Consider the following 14,414-nt stretch of genomic DNA (forward strand, 5'->3'; position numbering starts at 1 on the left):
CCAGCAGCTTTAGCAAACTAAAACACCTGTGCATATAAAGATGATGTTTACATTATACTGTAGTCTGTTAAGTGTGAAAATAGCATTATGTGTCTAAAAAAGAATGTACATACCTTAATTTAAAAATACTTTACAATATACCAGAAATGGACTGACTTTTATAAAGGGGATTTATTAAGTTACAAGTTACAGTTCTAAGGCCACAAAAATGTCCAAATCGAGACACCAAGAAGAGGATACCTTCTTGGAGGAAAGGCAGCTGGCATCTGGGTTCCTCTGTCACATGGGAAGGCACATGGTGACCTCTGCTGTCCTTCTCTCCCAGCTTCTGGGTTCAAATGGCCTCTCAGCTTTTGTGGGTCCTTCTGGCATCTCCTGGGGTGTTTTCCCCCTTCAGCATCCCCAAACCCCTGTGTGTTGGTTTCATCTTTCTGTTCTCTGTGTTGGCTCTAAGCTCCCTATGTTTTCTGTCTTTTATTCTCTTCATAAAGAACTCCAGCAAAAGGATTAAGATGCACCTTGAGTGGGAAGGGTCACATCTCCATGGAAACAACCTAATCAAAAGGTCCCACCCACAGTTGTGTGGGTCACATCTCCATGGAAACAACCTAATCAAAAGGTCCCATCCACCAATAGGTCTGCCCCTACAAGACTGAATTAGAAGAGCATGGCTTTTCTGGGGTACATAACAGTTTCCAACTAGCACAATTGGGAAATCAAAAAAAAAATCGTGTGATATGCATTGCTGTGAAATTCACTTTATTGTGGTGGTCTGGGACTGACTCCAACAATACCTCTGTTGTACATTGTTATTACCTTATCCAGATCCCCTCAGATCCCTTTTATCATCTCTGTGGGCTTCTCCCTAGCTTCTGAGTGCTTTTCTGCTAATGATTTGTATCTGCAATCTTCAGAGTTTTCCCTTTAGTACTAGAGCTAGGGGCCTATAAATGCCCAGAAATTAACAAACTCCCCTGACACCCAGTTTCCAGATAAAATACAGAACTCCCAGTTAAATTTGAATTTCATATAGACAAGGAAATTTTTTAAGTATGTCCCAAATAAGTGCATGGGGCATTAAAAGTACACTTAAAAATCATCGATTGAAATTCAATTTACCTGGGTATCTTTTATTTTTATTTCCTAAAACTGGAAACCTTATCCTAGAGGCATCCACTCTCAACCACTGACTTGTACAGCAGTGCACTTCCAGCTCCTTGAAATGGAAAAACCTCTGAGGAATAATTTTTGCTCCAGATGAGCCTGCAGGATCAGGCTGAGCCTGAGACCTCACCTGAGATAGGACCCTTGATTAACTTCATCCCCTTCTCTGTTCTGCTTATCCTATGCCCTTACTGGTTTCTTCTGGAATCACTTCCTTAAGAAATCACTTCCTTACGAATTCTTATCTCAGGATCTGTTTCTGGGAAAGCACAATCTAAACTGGAGATTTCATAAATCATACCACAGCTACAACTGATCTCAATTTAAAAGGAGTTAGGAATCACTGCTTTGAGTAGCATTCTGTTTATTAACTATAGCTTACACTCATACTTTTTTTGAAAGATTTTCCTTTGCCTCAAGTACAAAGTGCCTAGAACCAGTGAATAGACATTTGACATACTATTCTTGGAAGCCATTCAGCCTCTCCTAACCCATTCATATTCTCCTCTGCTTTGAAACTACTGAAAATAAATAGAATGAAACAGGCATCTGAGTAAACATCATTTCCAATCTGTGGGACATGATATGAGTTAAAAGAAGAATGCCGAAGCCCAGCTGCTCTGGAAAAGACCAAATAAAGATGAGAAAATAACGTATATTGTGGAGAAAGGGTAGAGCTAATTACTAAGCTGGGTCAGATAATAGACTGAAGGGACTGGGTTCTTCAATCTCTTTAGGTCACAGGATTCAGGAAAAGATCAGCCATCTCTCATCCAAACTTTCTTTGGGGTGATTCTGGGACAATAGAACTCATCTCACTGTGACAATCCATTGATGCGTCATCATCGTGATAAAGAGACTAAGCAAAAATAGTAACACTGAAATGGTTGTTTATCACCTCTAACTAATCAATATCTCAGAGTCATGAGTTCAACATTCAAGATAAAAAATGTGATATTTATAGAAAGTTTTTGTGGGACATGACATGGAGCCCTCACCCCAAGGGAAGCCAAAGGATATATTCTAAAGGCAAAGTCAACCATGGTTTTAAAAACTTTATGTCTTCATTCTTGAAAACTGGGAAAATACTGAATACATTGATGATCTTTAGATAGTAGAACATAAAGGTTTATTTTCTGTGTCTTTATAATTTATTTTCTGTGCAGTTTTACATCAAGTGACAATTGCGTGCAGAGATGTTAGCGGGAAAAAGAAATAGCCAGGGTGACTCACCAAAAAAGAATTAACCAACAGAAGGAAAGCAGTACTGTCAAGAGGAATTCTCTGGTCTATGTTTTAAAATGTATTACAGGGGAAGAATGCAATTACACTTGTTGAAACTAAGGAGAAAAGAAAATCTGCCAGTTTTACTAACTGGCTTTGAAGAAATACCATATTTCAAGCAAACAATGGAGGTTAGCTTTAGGAAAAACCAGTGACATATGAGGGTAGATCTTTTTGCTCATCTCTGTTTTTGATAACACATAATCATGAAAATAAGCCTCGGCTTTTGGCCCAACAGGCTAAAGAAAACAAGCATTATATGAAATGACTATACTCTTGGCTATCCTTTCTATTTCTTTTTACGTTTCTTGACACGGTGATAGCTCTATGCCTAAGAGATTCTCACTTGGCCACACTGATGAAGAGTTAGGGTAGGTGGGCATGCATGAGACTAGAAGGAAGTGGAATTAATGGAAAATTCTCTGAGGCAATTCTAATGAAATTATTAATCAGTTTTTAAAAGCTGCAAGTTTTTTTCTTCAGAAGCTTAAACAGAAAAAGATTAAGAAACCAAATGTAAAGAACTTACTTTCCCTGTACCTTTCTATTATTCTATTATGCAGCCTCGAGTCCCAGAACAAAACTTCATGCCTGCAGGTGATACAAACAATTCCAATTGCTATAATTCTAGAAGGAGGGTCAGTGTTTGACATTTGAGACAAAAAATATCCTCCTGGCTTTTCACATTGTGTGTTGAGTTCTCCAAGTGGAAATAATTCACAGGCACCTAGAAGCACTGATTGGCTGGAAATACACCAGCTTTATCCTCAGACTGTACCATTGCCCAAACTGTATGTCTCTTACCTGTAAGAACTGGTAGCCAACTTTAAACTCCGAAAATTTTGGCTGTCTAAGTCCAAGCTGTAGCTCCGCCCACTTTCAGTTTTTGGAGTTATTATTTCTCCTCTGGTTGCTGATCTGAACTTGCTAAGAAGAAATCTGAAATTATACACACACACATATACATTGTTTATAATATTTAAAGAATACCATGGATAGTACTTCCAATAGTAAATGATTCTTCAATAAAGAAATATTCCGGAAACAGATTATCTTAACATAAAATTTGGCCTTGGGTGCATGGGTGGTTCAGTGGTAGAATGCTCGCCTTCCATGCAGGAGACCAGCTTTGGTTCCCAGACCACGCACCCACCCACCCCCCAAAAAAAGAAAGCTGGCCTTGGAAATGATTTACTGTTTGGTAGTAAGTCAAGCCTCTTCCATTGCTCAGCAGAAGACCACCTACTTTGGTCACTTGCCACTACACCTGAGAATGGAGAAGTCTGTTCTGGGCTGAACCTGTTTTCAGGGAAACTAAGAATAAGGAGCTGGAACTCAACTTGCTCAGAGGGAAGAGCTAGGATGCTCTATTGGGACAAACTCAGGTAGCAGCCTATTAGACTGCAGCTCCATGAAAGCAGTGACTCTTCCCTTCTTGTTCCCTGCTCTGAGCCTAGAGTGATACCTGGCACACACTAGAATCCAATCAATTCTTGTGAAATGGGTGAATGAACCCATCCTTATATATTCTATGACATTTCTTCCTGTGGTAGTGACATTTGGACAATGAAATGTCTCATGTTGGATGAAATCTGATTATATCCTCATTTAACTTAATTATTTGGAACTTAAGCAAAAATAGCTTTTCAGGATCTGAGATTCAAGTCCTGATGCAGGTCATTGGATGCCCAAAATATGAGTGTTTCCAAACACACGTTAATCAAAATCCAAAGCTATATTCCTTTTGTGGCGGCATTGGGAGAGACCAGTTCATTTGCTTTACAGTCTACGATATATAGTTTTCTAGGGGCAGAATAGATTCCAAAGGACAACCTTAGTAGAATCTGCCAAGTTGTCTGTGTTTCAAAGTCCCCTGGAAGAGTGCCGTTGTCAAGGAGTTAGAAGCTTCAATCTAATTGGAAAATTACATTTTTGGTGAGAATAGAACTTAATATAATGTCAGTATATGCTGCTCTCAGAACCACCTAATGCATGTCCCCACCTCAGTACCTCTACTTTTGGCGTCTCTCCTACCTGGAATCACTTATCCCCCTTTTTGCTATCCTGAACCTCATCCATCTTTCAAGATTCTCAACAAATCCCACTTACAATTTAATGTCTTTCCTGATAGCTCCTGTACCCTCCTGGAATTGGTTATCTAAGCCACTCATATTGTCAGATGTTTTCCTACAATTTTTTAGATTTATTTACTTTTCAGGAGTGTACTTTCTCTTCCCTAACTAGACATTATATTCCTTGAATACTGAGAATTATCTGATCCCAGTTTGAGTTCCAGCAAGGCTCAGCTCAGTGCTATGATGGTTTTAATAATTTAGGATTTGTATAATTCATTATGATGGTGATTTAATTATTGTCTCCCTTGCCCAATCCCACCATTTTGTAACCTGTTGCGATGCCTCGGTTGGTGTCTTCAAGCTAAAATTCTTAGAAGCACTTGTGATTCTGAGTTACTTGTAATTGTTAGTTTTTAATGAACCAGACACCATGCTAGATGCTGTAATGGAAGAGCAAATGAGCCAGTGGTCCAGTGCCAAAGGGGGATGGGTGTCAATGCAATGTGATGATTTTTTTCACAGGCACAGACCTTGTGGGGGCTCTGAGGAGTGATTCAGCATGGTACGAAAGATCAGTATATAGGATGTGAAGTCACTCTAGGCTATCTTTCCCAATTATTTCTGTTAATTAATAAAGACATACTCAGTCGTGAGTGTTTGAATTAGATGACATTTACATTTCCTTCCCACTCACAGTTCTGGATTTTTTTTTAAAGACTACTTTGCAGAGCCAGATAAAAAGTTTCAGAAATTGGCATTTTCTCACTGTGACACATCTGCTGAGAGAACAAAGTGGTACAACATGGAAAGGACCCATAAAGTGACTTGGTGCATATTAGAATACCCATTATCTTAGCAAAAACAAACAAACAAATAAACAAAACTGACCAGTAGCTTTTTAGGAAACCAAGACTACAAAATGCAGGTCTATGAAGGAGGCAGTTTTCCTTTTGGTCCTTCTAGCCTGCATTTTGGGGACCACTTTTATCCCTTGATGGAATCTCTCTGCCCTAGTTTCCTAGGGCCTCCTAGCATCTTGCTCCCCAACATACTCACACACCTATGATAAGTATTTGATTAAGTTACTGACGTGGCCAGATGTGTGTTTTCTTTTAAGGTAGCGTGAATTTTTAATTGGGGATGTAATGTTTTAAGCTTAAGTAATAGTTTTTTTTTGATATTTCATACATCAACATTCAGTTTAGGGAGAGGCTATTGGCATTCTACAACAAAGGCAACCATCAACTCTTTATAGACAAGACTGACCCTGACATGAAAACTTCCCACCAGTAATAATGGAAACAATTTGAGAAAGAACAGACATATCAAATGACAGGAAAACTTTTTCATGATAAAGTCAGATGAGATTTATCTAAGACTGAAAGTAATTAAAACTGCATTTCTTGAAGAGAAAGATAAGAGAGAGTTATATCCCTTGAGTCTCTGACCTTCTCTGGGTCACTGATGCGACATCAGATTTGAAAAATGGAGGAGCCTTTATTTCGGAGGTGTCTGAAATAAAGACCAAAAATTCCCTTGCAAATGCTGTGCCTTACCCTTTTTTCTTGGGTCCATCATGACTGGCCTTTTGCCCACCGGAAGGTGAAGTGTCTGACTTTTCTGCATCCTGGTGGGCTTGCTCATGGGTTTGTATTTCTTCAGCTTCTCATTAAAAACAAACAAAACAAATTTACATGCAAAATGTTTAGAAATGAGTGCAAAATTCTATTCTTCATTCATTTTCCTATATTAGCACAAACCAAAGAAGTATATACAAATCAACAATGATGTTCCCATCCCAAGTTTCCCAAACATGATTATTTCTAAACTGTTGCGTGTTCCAGAGTTAACTGAGAACTAAGATTAGGATTCATCTGTGGGAGGTTTGTTGAGATAAGCTTTCCAGGGATGACTGCAATGGAAGAACAAATCCTTCATCTCTCTAGGATGTTTCCAGGGCAGGGTAGCGTGTGACCATGAGAACTTCAAATCACTGTAGACTGAGTTCTAACGTGGGCTTGTAGAAAAGGTACCTGACTTCTGAGCACATAAACCAGACTTCCTGGGAGGGTGGGCACCTGTGTACACACACACCTGATGACTTGGAAGATAGTCCACACTATGAAACGTGGTAAGGTTTGAGTAGAGGAAGCAGCTATAACGGAAATTTGAACTCTACTCCACTCTGTTCGTCAGTGGAATCTGACCTCATGGTATCCATTTAAAAAGCTCTTGACTTGCTAGTGCCACATGCAGAAGTGGCAGTGGAATCAGTTCCAGGCTTCTCAGACCTACCCGCCAGACTTAAAAACAAGAGCACTGGTCTCTTGCATATGAAAGATAAGATATCCTAGGAACAGGCCTAAAGAAACCTGTTCTACCCTCTACTACACCGTACACGAGAAATATGTTCCTAAACACAATTTCAACTCAATATTTAGTCAATATAGTTTGAATGTGCTGAATAGCATTCTCAAGGTGGGATGCTATTTTCATTTGGTGCCAAGATTATTCTTCATTGAGTGAGACTGTCCCATGCACTGCAAGCCATTTAGTATCCCTGGCCCCTGCCCACTAAGTGCCATTGATGCCCTCATAATTGTGACAATAAGAAATGACCTCTTGGATTTTTTAGGGGAAGGAGTGCATTGCATAGCATCACACCTTGATTGAGAACCACTAGGAAAATTGCCATTTAAATGAAATGTGAGATAAATCCTATTGACAAATCAAGTATTGTTTTCCCGATGTGAATCATTTCATTCATCTATTTTATGCTAGTTTCTTAAATGCTCAGTAAAGTATTGGAAATGTATTTAGGAAAAGATTTGTCTTTGATAAAGATAAATGTCTCATTTCAAAATCTCAGTATGCTTGATATATGGAAATTTACTGTGGATTTTATTTTCTACTGGCTTCCTTTTCTCTTGCATAAATCGCAGATTTAGAGAAAAGTCATCTGATTTTTTTTCATGCTATCAAATTTTAGAATGACCTAAGGGATTTGTGAAATTCAGCTGTATTCATTTGTTACATTATATAAGGAAGCAATTTAGACCCCCCCCACATGAAAATTAAAACAGTTTAGAAAGCAAATAATTACTTTGATTACCTGGATTTCTTCTTAGGATGGACTGTCGGACAACATCAGTGCCCAGAATATTGACTTGCTTGAAACGCTTTGCCTTTTCTTCAAAAAACCATTCTCCAGTTATAATCCTTAGCTGCCTACTCAAGGGAAAAGGGAGAGCATTGAAATCTGATTATTTAGTGAGATAATTAAACTATAAAAATATCTCTAACCAAGTAGCAAATAGACAGTTATTTATAGAGTAGAGTGGAAGAGCTTTGCCAATCTCTGCAGCAATTTATGGAGATAATATTAACCTCTATTAGTTAAATATGTCCTATGTTGCAGGTACTTGCTAACTGCTCATTGTACTTAATATATTTTTATCCCATAACAACCTTCTGTAATCATTATTATCTCCATTTAATAGATAAGGAAACTGAGACTTAAAACAATGAAATGAACCTGCCTCAGATTACATAGCTGTAAGTGGTAGAGATAGGACCCAACTCAACCAGTGTGTATTGGTAGGTAAAAGGATATCCCATGTAAAGTGATAGGGAACAATTTAAATTTTGAATGGCAAGGGGTCATGCTCAGACCATTTTACAAAGATATATTTATATAATATGGAAATTGGGTCAGAGTAGAGAGATTGGGACAAAGAGATGGGCTGCCCATTGCAATCATCCAGGACAGAGATAATAAGATCCTTATTAGGGAAATGGCAAGACTAATAGATAGGAGTAGAGAAACGCAAAATGTAGGTGGTAGAAGGGCCTGGATTTTGCAATCAATTGATTATGGATGATGGGAAAGAAGGACTCTTGAACAATCATACCCATTTTATACAATCCGCCTGTAATGGCTACATGAAATCTTCCCCTATCTTCTCTGTTGAAATGCTTATAGCCCTCTTCTTTTGTCTGTATGACTCCTACAATCTCTAGCATTTTCTACTTTATTTTAGTTATTATGCCTAAACCCTCTCATGTCTACTGGTGAGCTAAAATCTGGTGCATCCAGTACCTAGAAAACAGCTTTCACAGACTAAGCTCTTAGTTACTATTATTGTTAAATGAATGATTGTCTATCCCCCTTTCACTTTACCATATTACTCTTCTTTTTATATCCTCACAGTCACAAGGGCAAGAGCCTTAGCTGTAGTGTTCATTTCTATAAGCAGTACTTGGCACTATGGTCAGTAAATATTTGTAGAATGAGTTAGGGTACTCAGATTTCAACCTACAGGAGCTGTGCTGCTACAAAGTCCACTTTCAGGCTTATAACAAGGATTTTAACATCTGTTGAAGTCATCCAGTGGTATAAATATATGTCTAACTAAGAATGAAGGTATGGGTTTAGGTAATTCAGTGAATACCTCTGTAAAATACCTCTATAGGGCATGTCCTGAGAATGGTAAACAAGCCTATGTGTCACTAGGGTAAAGGGTTCATGAAGCATTGATATAGAAAATGACATTGAAAGAAAGGTAGGATTTGGGCCATGTAATAGAAGGCTTTGAACGCCAGGCTCAGGAGTTGAACTGTCACTCTGGAGGTAATGGGAACTCTGGTAGCTTTTCTAAAGCGAAGGTTGAATCACATAATCTTTGGAAGATTAAAAGGAGAAGGGGGAAACTGTAAGTAGGTAGACCAATTAGGAAGTTACTCAGGTAGACAGAATAGGAAATAGTGCAGTTCTAAACTAGTGTACCATGGAGGTGAGGGATAAAAAGAAAGAAATAGATATTTGTGTTATTAAGGTTGAGAATCAGCAAGATTCGTACAAGTCAGACATGGTGGCTGAAGAAAAGCAGCTGAAGCTCAAATAGAGATTTCTATGCCCAGGAAATCATATCCATTCCATTCAGCCACTTATTAGACTTGGAAATTGGATTCTGAATATAAAAACACTCTAGAAAAATATGTTACTACAGAAATTAGCTTGAAATTCTGTTTCTGAATATGAAAGAAAAAGGAAAGTCATATCCGAGGAACAGTTTCACTGTTAGGAAAAAAATGAAAAATTTATTCCCTGATAAAGTCATTCATTGAAAGGAAGACCATAGCATGTACATCTCAGACTGATTCCAAAGTGGCTAGATCATTTATTGAGAAGCACTGACTACTGGATTAACAGCATAACTATATAAAATATGCTTATGGGATACATCAAATTTACCTAAATGTAATCTACCAGAAACAAATTCTTGAACAAATTATTTCTGAATGCATCAGAACTAGTCTATAGACTTATATATCATAACTTACATTGGAAATACAGGTGGTAATTGTGGTAGAAAGAATTATCAAGGTATCCCCCCATGAGTCTCATCTCTTGGTTATTCAATAACCAAGATATGGTTATGATGGCTATGGTTATGGTATGGCTATGATGGGACTTTGTAGATGAAATTAAGGTTACTAATCAGCTGACCTTAAAATAGGGAGAAAAAAACAAAAAAAAATTAAAAAATAGGGAGTTTATCCTGGATTATCCAGGTGAGTCCAAATTAATCACATGAACCTTCAAAACAAGAGAAAAAGAAGTAGAGTCGGAAGGGCTGCTGCAGAGTGGGAAGTCAGAGAGATTCTCAGCATTCCTTTTGATGCAGTGAGAATGCTCAGAGATAATAGAGTTCCACGTGTAAGGAAAAGAGAGGCCTCTAGGAGCTTAGGGTAACTCTCAGCTGAAAGCCAGCAAGGAAACAGACTTCAGTCCTACAGTCACAAGGAACTTAATTCTGCCAACAAGAATGAGCTCAAAAGTGTATTCTCCTTAGAAACTTCCCATAAAAGAACCAACCAGTCAATACCTTGATTCTGGCCTTGTGGGATTCAGAGTAGAGAAATAAGCCAAACCAACCCAGGCTTCTGACCTGCAGAACTGTGATGTAATAAATTTGTGTTGTTTTAAGCCACTAAATTGTGGTAATTTGTTACCACAACAATAGAAACTTAAACAATAATTACTTGTTTTAATATTCAACTCAAGAAGTGACCTGCACAGATTGTAAGAAAATAAATAAGAAAAATTTGAAGAGTAATAGGGCAGGGAGAGGCAAATTGTGGCCTACAGCCAAAATTTTGTCCTACTACCTCTTTTATATGGCCCATGAGCTGGGAATGGATAAATATTTTTAAATGGTTGGGAAAATATCAAAAGAATAATACTTCATGATGTGAAAATTATATAAAATTCAAACTTCAATGTCCATATATAAGATTTTCTTGGAACACAGTCATACACAATTGTTGATGTATTGTCTATGGCTACTTTCATGTTATAACTTCAAAGTACAGTAGTGGCATCAGAGACCATATGGCCCACAAAACCTAAAATATGTGTCTTGCCCTTTTCAGAAAAGTTTATCAACCTGTGACACGGTAAAGAGTTCATACAAAAAGAAACAAGAACAAGGAGAATAATACAGATAAATTATGGAATCCACCCAATAGCAGCATGCTAAGATCTCAGCTCTTTTTTTTTCTTGTATGTTCTTAGGATATGGGGTGCGGTGGATGGTGTACTGACAGCAGTCTCTTGTATGACAGGGGAGAGTGGGACATAGCCAGCTTGCATGCCTTTGTAAATGGACCACAATGTCATATTTTCCATATATGCCCAGAGCTGCCAACACCTAACGCAAACAAATGAGATAGTCACAGAATTGTTAGTCATTATCTCTTGCTATCCTTGCAAGAACAATAGCAATTAACCTTGTGTTTGTTCAAGTAAGTTATGCACTTGAGTCATTCTGTAACATCAGAAAAATCTCTTTGGCTTATGACTTTGCTATCTTCCCAGGTTCGGGAGGTAGATGGAAAGATCGGCAAAGAACAGGGGAGTGATACTTACCGAGTGCCTATCATGCACAAGTAATGTGCTAGGTACTTTATATATAATATCTCAAATACTAATTATAAGTCACAAAGTAGCTGTTCTCAATTTACAGACGGGGAAACCTAAGCACACATGGGCTAAATAACTTGTCCAGAGTTATAAAGATATCATGGAAAAGATAAAAGTTATACTGAAAGCCCTTACCTTTCATTTGGAAAAACTTAGGAGAGAACTCATCATTTTCAGTGATAACAAGGTCTGGGAAATGGACAGATTATGAGTCTTTGAGTAAACGTGAAACAGCATACAAACGAAGGAATGACTCAGAATTTTATATGATGTGCTGTGCGTGTGCATGTGTGTGTGAGTGTGCATCCACGCACACGCATGTGTTGGGGTACAGTGGTAGGAATGAAGGAGAGTGAAAGAGGAAAGAAAATAGACACAACACTCATAAAAATTTTCTCTCTCCCATATCAATCAAATTATTGAAAAATACAAGACTTGATACTGGTTGTGTGTTTCTTCTAGGCATATCTTGAAGATTGTGTTTGACTGAAATTACATTGGATTGCATGCATTATTGCTGAATAATCATTACAGAGTATCCAGAATTTGCTAGTCCCTGATTTTCTTTAGCGTTAAACTCCTGTGACTTCAAACTTTTACTAGGAAGCATATATAGCTGTGAAGTCATGTTAAGTTTTCCTTAGATTTATAGGGGAAACAGAGGCAATTTTATCCTAAAAAAGAAGACTAATGCCCAAAAGACTCATTTTTCTCTTTTACCTTTTTTATCTATGGGAGACATATGAGACAAGATATGCTTCTTCCCAAACAAGAAAAGTAAAAAGAAATCCCTAGACACATTGTGGTAAAATTGTAGAACACTACAGATAACGAAAACTTTTTAGAAGTAGCTATGGAGGGAAAAAAACCCATCAGATTTCCTACAAAGGAATGACAATTAGAATTAAAGCTGCTTTTTAATAGCAATAAAGAAATCCAGAAGCCAATGAAATGATATCTTCAAAGTATTGGGAGAAAATAGATATCAACCTAGAACCATATACCCAGAAAAACCACTGCTCAGAAATGAGGATTAAAAAATGACATTTCCAGCAAAGCAAAAACCAAGATAATTTATTCCAAATAGAATCTCACTAGAGGAACATCAGAAGGCTGTACTTCCAGGGGAGTAAAAGAAAGAAAGATCTGCAGTACAAAAATAAATGATGAGTAATGAAATTGGCAAAATGGTGGATAGATCTAAACGAATGTTAACTGTATAAACATCAAGAATATCTAAATTGTGGAACTGAAATAATATAGCTAAAATACTGGAAAAATTATATATGTGAGGAAGAAGATATTCAGAGTTAAAGTATGGCAAGTTTCCTTTACTGACTAGAAGAAAAGCAAAATCACTGATTCATACAGTTAAATGTGAATGTTGTAATTTCTAAGATTGCCACTAAAAGTAAAAAGAGCATATAATACCCACACTAGTAGAAGAGATAGAATAGAATGAATAAAATATACTTCAATTTAAAAAATTATAGGTAGCATATATTTAAAACATGCATTTAATATAGGTAGCATGTATATTTATATTTATAGGATATATATTATATAGAGCATATAGGTATAGCAACTATTTAAATATATATAGCATTTATTTTAAAATAGCAAAGGTTGAAAGTCAAAAGGTGGAAAAAAACATTCCACGAATCTATTAACCAAACTAAATCGGACGTAGTTGTATTGAGAGGAAACAAAATAGAGTTTAAGGTAAAAGTATTTCTAGAGATAAAGAGGATCACAAATCAATAAAGGAAGGACCAACTACCCAGTAGAAAATTGGGCAAAACACATACAAAGTCATGTCACAGAAAAGGAACCACAAATGGCGAAAAAAGATATGAAAAGATGTTCAACTTCATTAATAATCAGAAAAATACAAATTAAAATGACAGTGAAATATCCTTTTATATCTATCATCTTGGCAAAAATTTAAAAAGTCTCATGATACCAGGTGTTGTTGAGATCGTGAAGTAAAGGAAATTCATACAAGACCGGTAGAACTTTAAATTGGTACAATCACTTTAAAAAACAATTAACATTATCATTTAAAGCTAACACGCGCATTCCATTTGCTCTACAATTACAATTGCAGAAGCACATTCTACAAGAGTCTTTTCAAGTCTTGTTGACAGAGGTTGCAGTAAGAAATACATTTTTACATCATAATTCAGAGGATACATATGCACGCATGCACACACACACACACACATATATGTATACCGGCACTTTCTTATTCTATTTCATTTTTTTAAAATTCTGGTCTCAACCCAGTAAGTATATTTATTTCACAACCCACCAATGAGTCACGACCCACAGTTTGAAAAACCCTATCCTAGAGAAACTCTTGTACACAGTTTCCAGGCAGGTCAAGGCATACTAGCATGCCAAGGCACAAAAATCAATATGGTTTACACTGATGTGAATTTCTCCCTTGAAGCTAGATTATGGAAATCTGCTAAATTATAGGTGATTTTGAAATGTCTATGTGGCAGTTGTCAATATTTTCCTCCTCCAGAACACCAGGAACCCATCTGTGTTGGAGAAGTTCAGATTAGTGCTCATTGCCATGAGGGAGGATACACACCATGAGAAACCATGGGGTGTCTCATCAAGAGGGTGTTAGATAGGACTTATCATAGGATTTGGGCTTCTGTTGAGTACTTTTGGGGAAGGTTCAAAGAAGCAGAGATTTGCTCTGGACCAGTGCTATTAGGAGGTAGAGACAATTCTACAATTGGGTATCTCAATAAATCTTATCTAGAAAGAGGGCAGACCAGAGCAAAGCTAAAGCTGTAACTGGGAAAGAAACATCAGTCACTTACATTAACTAAGATAGAGGACGCCTGGTATTTTGTGGATTGAACAGAGACCTTGGTTTTGTCTATGCTTAG

General features: G+C 37.2%; 1 protein-coding gene across 7 annotated transcripts in view; it reads right to left on the reverse strand.

The window, feature by feature from the left end:
• The window catches only part of SYTL5 (synaptotagmin like 5), a 257,063-nt gene that overhangs the window by 45,319 nt on the left and 197,330 nt on the right, over positions 1-14,414 (reverse strand). For all 7 annotated transcript variants that reach the window (XM_077145610.1, XM_077145605.1, XM_077145607.1 and 4 more), the window contains 3 exons: positions 7,636-7,751; positions 6,080-6,185; positions 3,253-3,387 (listed from right to left, as the gene is read on the reverse strand). In XM_077145610.1, coding sequence (XP_077001725.1) covers positions 3,253-3,387; positions 6,080-6,185; positions 7,636-7,751 — 357 coding nt within the window. The remainder of the gene's footprint in view (positions 1-3,252; positions 3,388-6,079; positions 6,186-7,635; positions 7,752-14,414) is intronic.

The sequence above is a fragment of the Tamandua tetradactyla genome, chromosome X (assembly GCF_023851605.1).
Source record: "Tamandua tetradactyla isolate mTamTet1 chromosome X, mTamTet1.pri, whole genome shotgun sequence".
In the NCBI taxonomy this organism is placed as follows: Eukaryota; Metazoa; Chordata; class Mammalia; order Pilosa; family Myrmecophagidae; genus Tamandua; species Tamandua tetradactyla.